The sequence below is a fragment of the Olea europaea genome, chromosome 21 (genome assembly GCF_002742605.1).
Source record: "Olea europaea var. sylvestris chromosome 21, O_europaea_v1, whole genome shotgun sequence".
Taxonomy (NCBI): Eukaryota; Viridiplantae; Streptophyta; class Magnoliopsida; order Lamiales; family Oleaceae; genus Olea; species Olea europaea.
The window spans coordinates 15,104,616-15,120,097 of record NC_036257.1 but is presented as its reverse complement, the minus strand read 5'-3'; the positions used below and the strand labels follow the sequence as shown (position 1 = coordinate 15,120,097).

Genomic DNA, 15,482 nt, shown 5'->3' with positions numbered 1-15,482 from the left:
CCTCTCCACCCCCCCCCCCCCCCCCCCCGCCCCCAAAAAAAAAGTGAAAAAAAATGAAAACAACAAACAGCAATAACAATTTACTCATGCCAATATCTGGACAGGCAAAAGTACAGAACAAGGTGTTCAAGAAACTCACTGACTGAAGATTTTTATTCAGTGTTTGTAGGTCTTCAGCAACCACTTCGAACAGATTAGTCAAAGAAGCCGGGCTTCTTGACTCGTGATTCAAATCCAGAACCGGTGGAGGACGGGCTGCAACCCCTACAACGGCATCAAAACTATTACAAAATCCAAGATTCAAGCTCTGAAATGTTAATTCCAAATTCAAATAAGAATAACATGTTGAGCTAATCAAAGAGAACAGTACCATTGACCAAAACTTCAGGAGTATTTGTCGAAAATACGCGGCACGGACCAATGTCCCGCCGGCAACACCACAATTTCCGACCCTTATAGCCTCCATTGACAGTCCTAAGCATACCCTTTGCACAATCCTTTACAGAGATTCGCTCAAGAGAGGCATTGGAAGAGGACCCATAAGCTAAAAATTCTAGCCCTCTTCTTGCAAACTCAAGATTATGGCATGTAATTGACATCATCCTCTCTAATTGCAAAACCACCAAGATTTTCACTTAAATCAAAAACCTACCTCAATCTTGGATAATATTTCACTTTTCTCATGCCCACCTCGTAAAAACTCACCATAAGTAATAAAGTCTGAACCTCTTACAGAAAAAAAAAATCAATGGATGAACTTCAAAAGAACGTAAACGGAGTATTGGATTGAGAAGCTATCCTCTTCTGGGAGAGAAGAGAAGTGCAAGTTGAATTTGTGCGGTGCAAAGTAGCAAAAACTGAGTGGATAAAAAAAGACCACAGTTTTCGTTACACATACCAGTTTTTTTTCTTCTTTTCCAATTTTGTAAGAATGTGAAGGGTGGCAAAAGGAAGGACAATGATTTTTTAGGACAATTTCCAAGTTTAATAGAAAAGGGTGGAGACTTTAAGGATGAACAAGAAGTGATGGAAAACGAATGAACAACCGTCAAGAATTGGGGGTTGTAAATAGAGACTCGTCACATGCAAAGTCCAGCCACCACATGCTTTTGTAAGTTGCGAGGGCTTTTAAAAAGTTATCGTAATCTTGGGGCTGCTGCCAGAGTATCACTTGCCGATTGTCAACCTTTTTCCAGATCAGAGTCATTTGCCTTGAGTCAAACAAACCTTTCTTAACTCCCATTTGACCCCATTTTGTAGAAATGAAAATAGGTAAAATAATGTTTGAAAAAAAAGGAAAAATTTTCAATTTATGTATAATATTATTGTATAAAAGATTGTGTGATTGAAAATAAGAGAGAAAAATAAAATGTAATAGAATGAAAATTAATGAGAACCAAATGAGGGCTTATTATATTCCTTTTTTTCTTCTTCCATGAAAGGCTAACTTTAGGCAAGATAAATATGGAATTAGAATTCTGTATAAAAAAAACTTAGGATGCAAGATGATGCAGAATAGTTTGAAGAAAATCATAAAACAGTTGAAAAAGAAGAGAAATAAGAACGGATACGAAAATATGTGTAACTTTCAGCTTGAATGTCAGATAATAGTCGCTAGCCAATATTGTCAAACTTTCGAGGGCCAAATTCCATCGCTTAAAGGTCCACTTTTTCATTTTTCCTCTTTTGAGTTAGTTTAAGGATATTTTAGTCGTTTTTACAGTTTTCTAATTCTATTCGAATCTGTATACCGAATTAGAGTTTCACTTTAACGCTCTAAATATACACTAAATATCTATTTGAGCCCTTTTTTGCTAAGAATTTTGGAATAATAGAATGATAGAGAATGTATGATTAAAAAATAATGAAATTTTTTAAGTTTGCATGTAATATTATTTTATTGAAAAATATGTTATTAAAAAGAAAAGAGAGAAAAATATATTTTGGAGATAATGAAAATCAAACAAGGGTTAAGGGTTTGAAAAACTTACAGTTGCTTTTTAAAAAATAATACTTCAATTTTTCGTTTCTCATTGTCATTCGAACAACGCCCATTTTATTTGTTACAAACAAAACCCTTTTATTTTTATTCATATTTCCATCATGTGTCACAAGACGACAAGATACTCTATTTTTCTTTTATTGTCGTGAAGCAACATGAGCAAGCCCTTATATCTCGAAGCAATAACCCAATGTCAAATTGTAATAAGCGCATTGAGAGCTTGTTCGAAGGGATCTAAAAGCCTTCAACCTTGTTGTGTTAGCTAAACAAGGTCGGTGCATTCTGGCTTGTCACACTAGGCTACTCTTTTCCGAAAGCTCCGCAGGACCATCTACTCTAGTTTTCGAAAGGAGGGGTTTATTCTATTACATCATGTTGCAAACTCTGGATGGTTCAAAGATGATCTTCTTTCTCACAAACAGTTCAAATGTTGAATTCCTCAATGGGTAAAAACTAGATCGGATGGTATTATGCCAACATTAGCATCATCTATCCCACCACTACTATAAGAACATACCTAACCACCACGTCAATTCCAATAAATCTAGCCCCTTTTGGAAGAGTAGCATGTGTTCATCTTAATTAGAGAATGACAAAAAAATCTGTCATACCCGATATTTTCGGGGCTTCGCCCCAAACACGGTGGGGATTACCCGCTTAATCAGAAAATCGGGGACGGGCGCGGGTATGGATAACAAGGACCCATCTTGCCTCGTTTAATTTTAATTCTTTTATTAATTTAATACTTTAAATGAAATTTTTTCACAAAATTTCATTAATTCTAATAGAATATGGCAATTAAGATTATTTAAAGAAATATGATAAACAATAAATACCTTAATTTGCTAAATATATTCGAATAATTTAACTTCTAGAAATAATTAAATTAATTAAAAAATTTAATAACTATATTATTGTCTTACTTTAATGAATAGAGGCAATAAAATGAATTATAAAAAATTTAAAAGAAAACTAAAACGGGTACATAATCGGGACAAACGCCCCGCCCCAAACCTACTCCATTGCCATCCCTAATCTTAATTTGTCCATCTGGGTTCAACCCAATGAATCCTTCCTAGCAAATGTTGAGAGGTGAAATAATCAAAAAAATGAAAACATGTAGTCCTATTTGCCTTAGCTAAAAATTAGATTTTCAATAGATTTTAATAAAAGTTGATGAAATGTGTGATTGAGAAGTTGATAAAAATTAAGGATCCCATAAAATGCATTATTGAAAAGGAATTGAGGAAAAATTGGGAGTTACAAAATGGAGTTAGACGTGTACTTAAAAAATTTGATACAGACATTTAGCCCCTGTTTGGGGCACATTTTCAACCCAAAAAATGAGAATTGTGATTGTTGGATAGCAAATTGTAGCCACCTTATATGAAAAAAAGGGTAAAATTTTTTCTACTTTCTTCCTTGAAAATGTGCCCCAAACAGGGGCTTTGCCTTTGTACAGGCTTCATTTTAATTTTAATGTATTTTTCTTTTTTCATTTTAACTACACATTTTTTCAATAGAATAATATTATATGTAAATTCAAACATTTCCTTATCTTTTAACCACTCTTTTTCAAAAAATCACTATTTCAAAATACATTTGCCACATTATCCTCCGTTTGGTAGCAATTTTTCACCCCAAAAAATCAATTGTTTGACCGTTATTTCACTATTTCGACCGTCATTTTTTACCTTTTCATTCATAGATGGAACTCACTTTTTTCTTTAACGATCAAAAAATCAGTTCTCATAATTACTACTGAACATGTCCAATTAGAGACCAAATAGAGGCTTAATTAATTCGTGGAGTGGAAATTCAATGTCCAATCTCATTATGTCACGATTTAATAGAATAAAAACTCAATTAATTAGATTAGTTGACTTTCATTATTTTAGATCTTAAGCAACTGTAATAATGTTAGATCGCACTAGAATTTAGAGGAAATTATATTCATACTCGTGCGGATTTACGTTTGGTAAGTGAGATCAGCTGGCCCTATAGAAATTTTTGACTTTTCTTCTCCATTTTCTCCATATTTTTTTCTTCACTTTTCATTCCAAATTTATCTCGAGCCCTTAATCTCATTCTTCTCCAAATACCTAAGTTTATCATTTTTACTAAATAATTGTCTTCTTTGTACTTAACTCATCTGTATTGATGGCAAGTTTTAGTGAAGTAGCAAGAGCAAAGATAGCAAATTTATGGGTGTAACCTCAATGCACATTTAATGCGTTCATGTGCGCATGGGAAGATCGACGAGTTTGGTGATATTTCTATTGGATTAAATCAGTTTGGACACCCTCCTTCAATCGGTGAATTTGACTCAACAAAAATTTGTACATCACGAGACGTATGAAATATTGGACCGAAACAAAGTCACATCTGTTTTGTAGGAATTAAAATCAAATTTTGAGTAGATTTTGATAAAAGTTAATGAGATGTATAATTGAAAAGTTGTGAATCCCATAAAATGTGTGATTTAAATTAGTTGTTGGCCTGACTTAGATTAAAATTTTAATTTTAATTTCTACCAATCATACAAGTTTGATTGTTAAAGAGCAAAGTGAATCCCTTCTGTGAGTGAAAAAATCAAAAATGTTGGTTGAAATAGTGAAATAATGGTAAAAAAATCAATTTTTTAGGGTGAAAAATTGCTACCAAACGGGGCTAAAATTGTAACATACATATAATCACGCAATAATGCAAGGTCGATCAGTAATTTTATATTAAAGATTAGTTTAAGTTCAGCAGCACAGATATGCAGTATTTATCACATTTAAAAGTGGATTTTACACATTTTGTCCTTGAACTTTGCAAAATGTAATAAATCTACTCTCAATCTTTTTTTAGCATAACCCTAGCATAACCCATTCCGAACATTTCAATTATGTAGCAAAATTAGCCATTCCTTCCATTTAACAATAAAACAATAAAAATTAAGAAAAACTATAAACGAAGTCCCATAACATTTTTAAAAAGTACGAATACTTTTTTTAAGGTACTGACGGTGCTGTTGACGTGATTGCATTCATGAAGTTCGTGTATCGCCAACTATGGATGTTGGGTGGATAGATGGTGAGCTTAGAGGTCAAATATGTTATTTAATGGACAAAATGGAGGAGAAGATGAGATTGCAACATAATTGGAAGGTTGTGAATGTATTATATTGAAAAATATTGAGGGTAAATTTTTCACATTTCATAAAATTTGGGGAAGAAGATTAGAAATTTTCCAATGTAAAATATTGTACGAAAGAGTACCTCTCAATGAAATATAAACACTTATTGCGAATACAATTTTCATCAATACGAGAATAAAAAAAACCTTTTGTTGTTTGTCCATAAGTTTTACTTTTTTCTCTTTTGTATAAATTAATATTAGTTGTCGTTATCGTAAATTAGATACTTTTATTATGAGAAATAGTTGTTCACCAAAGACGATAAGCAAATCATTTTAATGATAAATAATTCAACTCTTATGTTGACCAATTCATTATCTTTTGTGTCTTCGATCATAATCTTACACCTAATATGGTTACAATTGATAAAATTATCAAAAAATATTATTTCCATATCCAATTAGTTGTATGAAATAAATTAAATGTTATATACTATGCCCCTTTTTGCCAATAATATATTTTGCAAGAAACCATCCCATCATGTACACTTTAGGCTCACAAGTGACTCGCATTGTAGCTATAAAATATAATTTTCAGCTAAAATGAAAAAGAGACCTGCTTACTCTGTCATGTGGCGAGCTCATGGGGTAAGCCAGGCCCAACTTTCTTGAGACGAGCCAGTTTGAGCTTGGCTCGTCTCATTTATTAATTGGAATAGCGTACAAGAATTTCAACGTCTTTCTCTCTTTCTACCTACTTTTTTGATTTTTCTCCTACATGATATTACATTGATAATTATTTGCCATTACAATGCAACATTATTTCACAAAACCGGTAATTCTACAAAAGTAAAAGGAGAAGTGATGTTACCAAAGAGATCGAGAGGGAGAATGGAGAGAATTTTGAAGATGCTAAACTTCTTACATCTAAGAGAAAAAGAAGGGGCTTTTTCGCATGTTAGTGTTAGCTGGAATTCTACAAAAAATTTGTCTCTAATGTCATTTTATTAAATTCTCCCCAATTACCACTTGACCATCTCTTCAAGTGTGAATCGAATAGTAGTTGAGAGGATAGGCATCGAAGATTCTCAAGTGCTAGCATTACACTTAACGCAAGAGAATTGTCATGCTCGACTTACCATCATTCACATATTACTTGTGTTTAAATGAAACAAGAATGTCAATAACTTCTACATTTGAAGCAATATACAGTACAAAACAAACAAACAATCAATTTCTTCCTGGAAGATACTTCTCCTTGGAGGCTTGTTTTTGCTCGCTTTTGATTTCTTTTCATAACATAAAACTGAAATCTGAACACATAAAGTAGAATTTTGTGCTCTCCATACTTCAACAAAAAATAAATTTTCATAATCAAATGATATACTCATTTATAGCAGTATTCACAATTCGTATCACAATTTCTATAACTACCATGTAATGTTTTAATGCAAAAACACGCTTGAAAAGTGGATTTGGGGTGAATTGTCGGACTTAGAAATGGTAAATCTTGTTACATGAATCAAATTTTCATTACATCAAGGAAAAGCCATCATTTTTCCAACAATGTCTTTGTCATTTGATCCATTAGCGTTTTGTTAGATAAGAACAAATTTGATAAATACTGATAACTATTTGATATAGTATTAGAACAGGAAGATCCATTAGATAATGAATTATTGGTTCTAATCAATCTCTTGACAACTAATCAACAATTCAAAGTGACTTTCTCGTGCATTCTTGATAAATCAGCATTTATGTATAGACGTCGAAGGATTTGTAATTTTGAGTGATATAAGGTAAATTAACTTCGCAATTGGCTATAACTTTCGGATTAATCCTTATGAGCTGGATGTCGGTGTTCGAGTCGATAGTAAAGCTTTCTTTGATGAACTATATATTTTGGACAAATTGGTAGCAATAACTATGTGAACTTGTTAGGTTAGATGCCAGAAGCAAAGAGAGCAAGACAATCTGCAGTTAATGTTAATTCATATAAGAATAATGCACCCTAAATGTTTGTTGATAAGTGGACCCAGAAACATCACAAGCACTTTTCAAGGTGAAATTTCAGGGATTTCTTCTGCTTGAATTTCATATTACCAGAGCATGACTTCAACAGTTTCAATTTGCACCCCAATTTTCCATTCATCAGCCACCAATGCCTCTGATATAAACCCTAGACTCTGCCTTCTTGTGAAGACTGCAAAAAGCCCATTATCAGCACTGAACTGTAAAGAAATAATCTCCCACTCTCCCACATCTCCTCTTCATGTTTCGGCCCATAAGCAATCCAGATTTTATAAGCAATCCAGATTTTACACCCCCTTTTCACCCAAAGCTGCTTCCTCATCACCAGGTAAACAATTCGTGTAGCAATTCTTGAAAATAGCTTTCATGTCGTCCTTCAGCTTGTTATTTACCAAATCGGATAAACACGATAAAAATGCTAAGTGACGAGTCCAAGTTGAAAATGGGGGATAATCTAATACAACAATGTACTGATTTCTTATAATTTTCATGCTTTTTGTTTCATCAAAATTTTTTCATATCTTTAGAGCTACAAGTACATAAGTGCTCAAGAACCTAAGAAAATTCTTATTAGTGAAATGAATAGGCTACATGTATTTCAAGGAATGGACCTCTAAACCGATCGCCTGATGTGGGACATGCCATAGATTACAAATGGGGACATAAACATCAATAATTTGGTGAATATAAAAGAGAAAAAAAAAGACCTAATTAATTGTTAAGAGTCTGAGCTTATGGCACATATTTTGTGCAATTTGAATGCAAAACAACGGGGGGGAAAAAGCAGCTGGTTGAGGTATTTATTCGTGATGATATTAAGCACTATAGATGGTCGTCTTTAAAAGTTCTTTTTCCCTGTCATTTAATGGGCATTCTTGCTTCGAGCTTCCAAAAATTTTTCTTGTAGGTAAACTGATTTTTTCCAGATAGTGATTTTTAGATATCTAAGTATGATTATTATTTACTAACAAGGAGGAATTGGAGAGATGGATTACATAATTAGAGCAGGTTGGATGAAATGCAGAAGTACTACTAGATTTTTTTGGGATAAGAAGATCTCTATAAGGTTAACACTTCAATTTTGTGTATTGATTCGACTTGTTATGCTCTGAAGTATCGATGGTTAGGCAGTCAATGGAAAAAATTTCATAATATGAACATAGTGAAAATAAGGGATATCTGGCCATGCTAACATAGAATATATAATAAATGAAAAATACACCACCAAGTGGAAATGGCATTGATTAAAGATAAATTAAGGAAAAACTTAGGCAATTGGGACATATTGTACTCCGTTCATAAGAGTGTCACAATCTTGATAGAGCATGTTAAAAGAAAAAGGGGTAGACCAAAACTGATATTGTATGTGCTAGTTGCTAAAGATCTAATTTCTTTTGATCTTCCAGTAGATCTAGTAATGAATCATACAAAATGGCAGAAAAATATTTTTGTAGCTGATCTCTAATATTTTTGGAAAAAGCTTAATTTGTTATTGTTGTTGGCTATTGGTTTTTTTCATTTCTGCTTGTGGTGTAGTGGCAATTCCATCTATCAACTTAAAACTCAGACACACCTTAGTATCTTCTAGTCTTGCACCCTCGGTCCTTGGAGGCTTGGGCATGACAAGCCTATGCATTGAGGATGGCCTAATTGTTGTTTTTTATTTTGAGTTTCTTGAAGATCTCATTTCTGTCTGCTGGCCTATTTGATTTTGGCATACAACACAGCTATTCTCGTGCTAAGTCATAGAAGCTGAACTACAGTATCATGCCAGAGATACTCCTTGCAATTGCTTCTGAAAATAAAAAAATATGTGCAGAATAATGAAAATAATCAGTACAAGTGATTTTTTCCATTATTTCCTAATCATATTCTGTATTAGTGTTTATGACTTGATGGCATTTGATGTTGTCGCTTCTGTTGGAAGTGCAGAGTACACAGAAGAACCTGAGACCAAGGTGAAGTTTCAAAAATCACTGAGCCTTCCAGGTTGCTCCTTGTCTTTGTCATTACTTGGAACTGGTCAGTTTCTGTACTGTCAATTGAGATTTCTTCATCATTCAATCATGTTTTTGAGTATTTTAAGCTTGATATTTGCACCCACTGGCTGATTTCAGGATTTTGATCATATATAGTGCTGGTTCTTATAGGAATTCAGGCTATAACCTTTGCTCCTTGTAATGTAATTAGGATACAGAGAAAAAGTATTTGCAATCATTGGAGTGAAAGTGTATGCTGCAGGATTATATGCAAATGGATCCATCTTTAATAAGTTAGATGCCTGGAAAGGGCTTTCAGCTGCAGATGTGCTACAGGATTCATCATTGTTTGACACAATTTTTTGGGGTAATTTCTGCTAAACATTTATTTTTTAAAAGTTAAATGTACAGTTGCTGGAGAAAGGGACAAAAATTGAAATATAAAGTAACGATTACTGATGTTGATCAGCTCCTGTAGAGAAATCGCTCCATATTATTCTGATAAGAGATGTTGATGGTAAAACATTCTGGGACGCCTTAGATGAAGCTGTCTCCCCAAGAATCAACTCACCCACTCCAGTTGATAAGCATGCTCTTTCCACATTCCGTAGCATCTTCCAGGGACGGGCCCTTAAGAAAGGAACTTCCATATTTTTGACTTGGCTGGACCCGACCAAAATGCTTGTGAGTATGAAATATATCTTCATGTGTTTGTCCATTGCTTTTTCCTTCCCCGTTCGTGGAATAGAAGTTATTCTCTTTTCCATTATCCCCTTCTTGTCTAAGCTAAATTGCTGTCATGTGCACTTACAGGTTTGTGTATCATCTGATGGGTTGCCTTCTTCAGTTGATGCTGCAATTGAATCACCAAATGTTACATCTGCTCTCTTTGATGTATTTCTTGGAGGTAATCCGGTCTCACCTTCATTGAAAGCTTCAGTTGCTAATGGTTTGGCAATGGCTCTTATATGATTAAAGGCCTGAAGGGTTGAAATTTCTGTTTGTTTTTGAGTTTCTAAGGGTATATATATATATATATTTTTTTTTTTTTCAGTATCCATTAGTTGAATTTTGTAATGTTGAGTAGATTGAGTTTTGGTGTGCCTAGAAAAAAAGGGGTATTTATTGGTTTAATCAATACGTATATTCTGCATATTGTGAAGAAGTTCAAATGTAGTTTCACATTCCCGATACAAATCCATCCGCTTTTACCTTCTCTAGCATCTTGAGAACCTCTGCCATGGTAGGTCTTTTGTATGGTTCTGGCTCAAGGCACATTAGTGCTATACTGAATACACCATTAACTTCATCAACGGGGAAATCTTCTAAACTACTGTCTAGTGCATGCTCTTCTTGCTTTTCTTGGACAACTGTCTTCACCTGCAACAAACATATAAAAGAACAGTTCTGAATCAAATTATGAAGAAAATAACAAGTCATCGTTTTAGCAGTTAAGTTATGCTGCTGACTATCAGTTGAATGTATAATGTCATTTCTCTTTTAAACAGTAGATATATTTGACCATCAAAAATAAGTTGATCAACTTCATAAATCTTAGACGAGCACAACTTCCAAACGAGAATTCTAGAAGACACATGTACACATGACAATATTAAATAAGACTTGTGCTCTGACCTAAGTCTTGAAATCTTAGTTTTTGAAATATAATCATAACTTTCTTGAAATTAGAATGCAAAACAATTAATCCGTAAGAGTTACCCAGGTCACAAGCTTAGTTCCCTCCTCAATAAATGCTTCATCTGTTGGCTTTTTCCCTGTTAGTAGCTCAAGTAACACAACCCCAAAGCTATAGACATCCCCTTTTGCTGTCGCTTTCCCCGTATCAAAATACTCTGTAGAAATCATAAAATAATTTGTTAAGTTCATAAACAACATCAAAAGTAGAAGTATCTTATTGTTCTAACGAGTATACCAGGAGCCAGGTATCCAAAAGTTCCAGCAACTAAAGTTGAAACATGAGTTTTATCTGGCAACATTAAAGTAGCTAATCCGAAATCAGATACTTGAGCCTCCAAGTTTTGATCCAGCAATATATTGCTTGACTTAATATCTCTGTGTATTATGTGAGGGATGCAATCATGGTGGAGGTAGGATATCCCTCTTGCAGCTCCAACTGCTATTTTGTATCTTGAAGGCCAATCTAGAACCATCCTGTTTAGAGACTTTCCTATATAACAGAATAGTGTGATCATCAGTTAATAGAAACCTGAAAGTTTATAAAGATTTCCTCTTACAACTGGCCGAAACTTAGGTACTCTTCTTTAGCCATTCGGAAGTTAATTGATGAATTATATAAATTCAAACCTGTTAAAACATGGGAGATTATGTTCCTCTAACTTTAACAGGCGACGAATATAGGTAAAAATTGATGGCGCATAACTAATGAAAAATTTCACTTGTTTCTCCTTTTTAATCATGTTCAGGGTACCAAATATACTGTGAATGCATACCATGGAGTAGCGAGTCGAGACTGCCATTAGGCATTAGCTCATATATGAGAAGATTGTATTGAGGAGCAGTGTAGTATCCATAAAGAGTAACTATATTTCTATGCTTTATGTCCCCCATCGCCTCCAATTCTCTCTCAAAACCGCGATCTTGCTCTTGACTTCCTCTGCTCAGTCTTTTAACAGCAAAAGATATTGACTCATCTACTGTCAGCTTGTAAACTGTCCCGTAGCCTCCTGATCCTATAATATCCTTGTTGCTAAGTTTCATCGTCTTCCTCAAAAACGTATTCGACTCCAAAGATTTTATCTTTTGTGATTTAAACATTACTAGTTTCCCACCTGTATTGTTTAAACATCAAAAGATTCCAACAAATTGTTAGACATAAACAGTAAATGAGACACAAGAAAATGCTTAAATTAGACCCTAAACATCAAAATATGTACCTGTAAAGCTGTTTTGAACAACCATTTGTTTTCTTTTCCATCGGCGATAACATAGGACTGCCATAACAATCTTCGATATAGCAAAAGCTGAAACACATATGGTTATGTAGAAGGGAAGAAACCGAGTATTTCCCATTTAGTTCTGCAGTGAAAATCCAACTATAAACTCGTTTTGCAATGACTATAACACAAAAATTGTAGCAGAAGCATTTGAAAAGTTAGAATTTACAATCATCATTCACAGGGTATTATGAAGCTTGAATTCACCTTATGATACATTAACAAAGAACAGTCTTCCTTGAAACTCCAATATCATGAATGACTTGGATCTTGAAAATTTTAAGTGCAATATGGAGAACTTGGCTGAAGTGGAATGTCTTGAGTTTTGAAGCAAAAGAAGTAGCAGATATTTAAAAGTGTGAATTGGGAAATGTGCAGCTTAGTAGGCTTTGTGTTTTTACATTAAAAATGGAGAATTGAAATCTGAAGTTGGGTTCATATTTATCATTTCGAATGTCGAAGAACATGGCTTGTGTTGTGTCAAAAGTTTAATGGATGATAATTTGACAATGTATTTGTAATAGTGGAAAAGGTGTATGAAATGAAATGCCAGCCTGTGGTTTACACTTTTATTGACATTATTAATTCAGAAGGATATGTACGTCTCTCTCCTGTCTGGTTATATGGGGCTAAAAATTTTAGGACATTGACAATGTTTTTGTATTGTTTGATGTGGTTTTAAATCGGACTATTTATGACATCACATGTCGATGCTGGTGAAAGAATGATTTCGACCCTTCTAAAATGCGAATTTCAGACAAAGAGAACTTGCGAAGAATAAACAAAAATGATACATAAAGAGTCAGCAACTCCTTTTGCGAGTTTTACTGAGGTAACATTCATCTTTTCACGAGCGATGAATTAGCACATAGTACTTTAACATTTTATGGACACTCAAAATAAAAGGTCCCCCAATCTACAATGAGGTGATGTAGATTCTGGCTTTTTTCATGGTCCTTAAAAAGAGGTCACCCGACAAAGATAGCAAGAGTTATTGCTTTATCTTACGGCATCTTCAAGTCTACTTTGCAAATCTCGTTGAATCATATACTCAGGATTGGGTAAATGGCACACTCTATATTCACTATATAGAGAAGATAGTATGTTTTCTACAAAGGATTATATTAAAAGATTGTTCTGTTATGTTCAATGTTGTGTAGATCTAACATGCAAGTCAAGGAGAAGAATCTATTTGTTGTGTCACGCAATAGACTATGATCAATTGTCCAAAAGTACGATTAGTATGAAAAGGCATGTGAAAATTTGGTGTCTCCAAACAGTTTATACCAGCTAGCTTCATTAACTTTATATATAGACGGAAGTTGAGGATTTATATAAATCTTGGGGGATTTTGCCCTTTGAGGAAAGATATGATAGATTGTGACTTTCAAACAACATTTGGGAGTTCCTAAAGAGACCCGTGGTATGGAGCATTAATCATGTGAAAAAAGTCGCCTTCTCACATCATCACATGTAATGGGCGGGGGAATGTAAAAATATGGTCAAAATGGGTTGTTTTATGCCCCAAATAACTTCGAAGAAAGCATGAAAGGGGCGAAGCATAGTGGAGTGGGGACCTTGTAGGGCTTCTTGTTTTATCTTTATTCAGCTGGCTGCTATGTGAGTTGTCTCGTAAGACTGATGCATAACATTTATAAGTAAATAATAATATAATAATTAAAGAAAATTTTGCAATTTTCGTTCCAAATCTTTGCAAAATTGTTACTAATCTGCCCTCTATTTTTTAGCATTAGATATCCTCAACCTTTCGAAAATGTAGCAAAACTTGCCCTTTTGCCCATTTTGGCCCTTAAAGTCACGTAAATGATGAATTTGTCCTCTTTAAATAAACGAACACACAAAAAAATGAAGAAGAAGAAGAATGAAAGAAAGCAACTAAATTAAATAATAATAATAATGATAATAATAATGAAAGAAAGCAACTAAATTAAATAAATAATAATAATAAAGGAAAAATTACATCAGGAGTCCTATGTCTTCTTAAAAGTTACAAATAGATCACAATTAAATACAATCAAAAAAATAAATAGAAAAAGAAAGGAAAAAAGGCAGTCTTCCTAATGTATGATATTTTTGAATTATATGTTCGTAATTTAATTAAAAATAATTAAATTCACATATAAGTATAGGATTGATTGATCTCGAGAGATGCTATTGATTGTAATTGAAACACTTATTTTAACTCTACGCAAGAATTGATTATGAACAAGCAATAAAGGATAGAAATATGTTAGCAATGGTGGATTAAGTATTTTAGTGCCTTTTGTCATTTATTTAGTTCAAAATTCAAACCCAAACATTGATTGTATGTATTCATTTAATTGAAATAAAGAACGTACATGATCACTTCTCCTCGTGAATTCGACACTCTACTCATCATTATATTATTTGCTAAAAGTTCGTTCACTTGCAAGATAAAATCAACAATGGTAAACTGAATTTTAATTTTCGAGTGGAGGATTAGACGTAGTTTCATTTACATTTCATTGCAGTTAGCCTCTATTTTTCATTGCAGTTTGCTTAGGGAAGTTGCTAAACCTGGTGAAGAGTTACAGAAGGAAAAGAAGCATATTAATTGAAGACACGTTCCCAAACTCGACCCAATTTTCTTTTTATTGGGTTTCAAAAATTAGAACAGAATTTTGTTCTAATCTAAAAAAGAAAAAAATAGACTCGATAGTTGACTACTATTTTACCGTAATATAAAATAGAAAAGAGTTTAGTTGCTATTTTATTTTAACTAACACGTACTGTCCCAAATCAATCTGACAGTATAGTAGCGTGCATCGATAACCGATGTTAGTTAGGTTCTAGAGCCGACCTAGCATTAAGATTAATTTTAGTTTGCAATGACTATTATAAATTAAATTTTTTTTTTTATGGTAGAGCTTCACTTATCATATGGACTAAACCAAGCTTAGAAGCAACAAATTTTCTCAAACATATGTTTTTGAAATAAATAGTTTACATTCAAGCTACTTGACTAATTGATGAAATATTAAATGGTTCTTATATAGTGAGACTATCATGTATCGAAAATAAAAGCTCAGCCTTCGTATGGTGTAACTAAAAATTAGATTTATAATAAATTTTGAAAAAAAAATTAATAAAAATTATTAATTTAATAAAATGTATAATTAAAAATGAATTTTAATAACTGGGACAAATAATGGTTTAGTAAGTATTCTAAGCCGAGAAACAATTGCTCGAAGACTTTAGTGCTCCATATATTAAAGTTCACGGACTCTTGTTGCAATTTTCCTTAAATTTGAGCCTATCTCTATGTAGACGTGGAACTCCAGATAAGAAGACAAATATTAAAAATTAATTAATTTCCCAAGATTCCATCACTAT

The 15,482-nt window shown here is 33.3% G+C and overlaps 2 protein-coding genes across 5 annotated transcripts; one reads left to right on the top strand and one right to left on the bottom strand.

Annotated features, from left to right (window-relative positions):
- The first annotated feature begins 7,080 nt into the window (after positions 1 to 7,080).
- LOC111370862 (fatty-acid-binding protein 3, chloroplastic) lies at positions 7,081 to 10,348 on the top strand. 4 transcript variants are annotated; one of them, XM_022992764.1, is made up of 5 exons: positions 7,091 to 7,481; positions 9,086 to 9,175; positions 9,344 to 9,499; positions 9,602 to 9,816; positions 9,946 to 10,348. In XM_022992764.1, the coding sequence occupies exons 1-5, from the start codon at positions 7,232 to 7,234 to the stop codon at positions 10,102 to 10,104; spliced, it is 870 nt and encodes a 289-aa protein (XP_022848532.1). In that variant the 5' UTR covers positions 7,091 to 7,231; the 3' UTR covers positions 10,105 to 10,348. The 4 variants fall into 4 exon arrangements, with proteins under 4 accessions (XP_022848530.1, XP_022848531.1, XP_022848528.1 ...); XM_022992762.1 differs by having other exon boundaries at positions 7,081 to 7,481; positions 9,611 to 10,297; XM_022992763.1 differs by having other exon boundaries at positions 7,083 to 7,481; positions 9,086 to 9,142; positions 9,602 to 10,297.
- Positions 10,151 to 12,605, bottom strand: LOC111370861 (receptor-like serine/threonine-protein kinase At1g78530). Its single transcript, XM_022992759.1, has 6 exons — positions 12,315 to 12,605; positions 12,048 to 12,189; positions 11,604 to 11,942; positions 11,066 to 11,320; positions 10,852 to 10,985; positions 10,151 to 10,512 (listed from the first exon to the last, which is right to left on the bottom strand). The coding sequence occupies exons 2-6, from the start codon at positions 12,181 to 12,183 to the stop codon at positions 10,312 to 10,314; spliced, it is 1,065 nt and encodes a 354-aa protein (XP_022848527.1). The 5' UTR covers positions 12,184 to 12,189; positions 12,315 to 12,605; the 3' UTR covers positions 10,151 to 10,311.
- Between the last annotated feature and the right edge of the window lie 2,877 nt (positions 12,606 to 15,482).

What these genes read in the sequence shown, in the direction of transcription:
- LOC111370862 (XM_022992760.1), top strand. Translation starts at nt 7,232, where the DNA reads ATGACTTCAACAGTTTCAATTTGCACCCCAATTTTCCATTCATCAGCC. An exon ending in AGCTGCTTCCTCATCACCAG is followed by an intron (nt 7,482 to 9,085) that starts GTAAACAATTCG and finishes TTGGAAGTGCAG; the next exon opens with AGTACACAGAAGAACCTGAG. An exon ending in TTTGTCATTACTTGGAACTG is followed by an intron (nt 9,176 to 9,343) that starts GTCAGTTTCTGT and finishes TAATGTAATTAG; the next exon opens with GATACAGAGAAAAAGTATTT.
- LOC111370861 (XM_022992759.1), bottom strand. Translation starts at nt 12,183, where the DNA reads ATGGGAAATACTCGGTTTCTTCCCTTCTACATAACCATATGTGTTTCA. An exon ending in TGTTCAAAACAGCTTTACAG is followed by an intron (nt 11,943 to 12,047) that starts GTACATATTTTG and finishes TAAACAATACAG; the next exon opens with GTGGGAAACTAGTAATGTTT. An exon ending in TCTCGACTCGCTACTCCATG is followed by an intron (nt 11,321 to 11,603) that starts GTATGCATTCAC and finishes TCTGTTATATAG; the next exon opens with GAAAGTCTCTAAACAGGATG.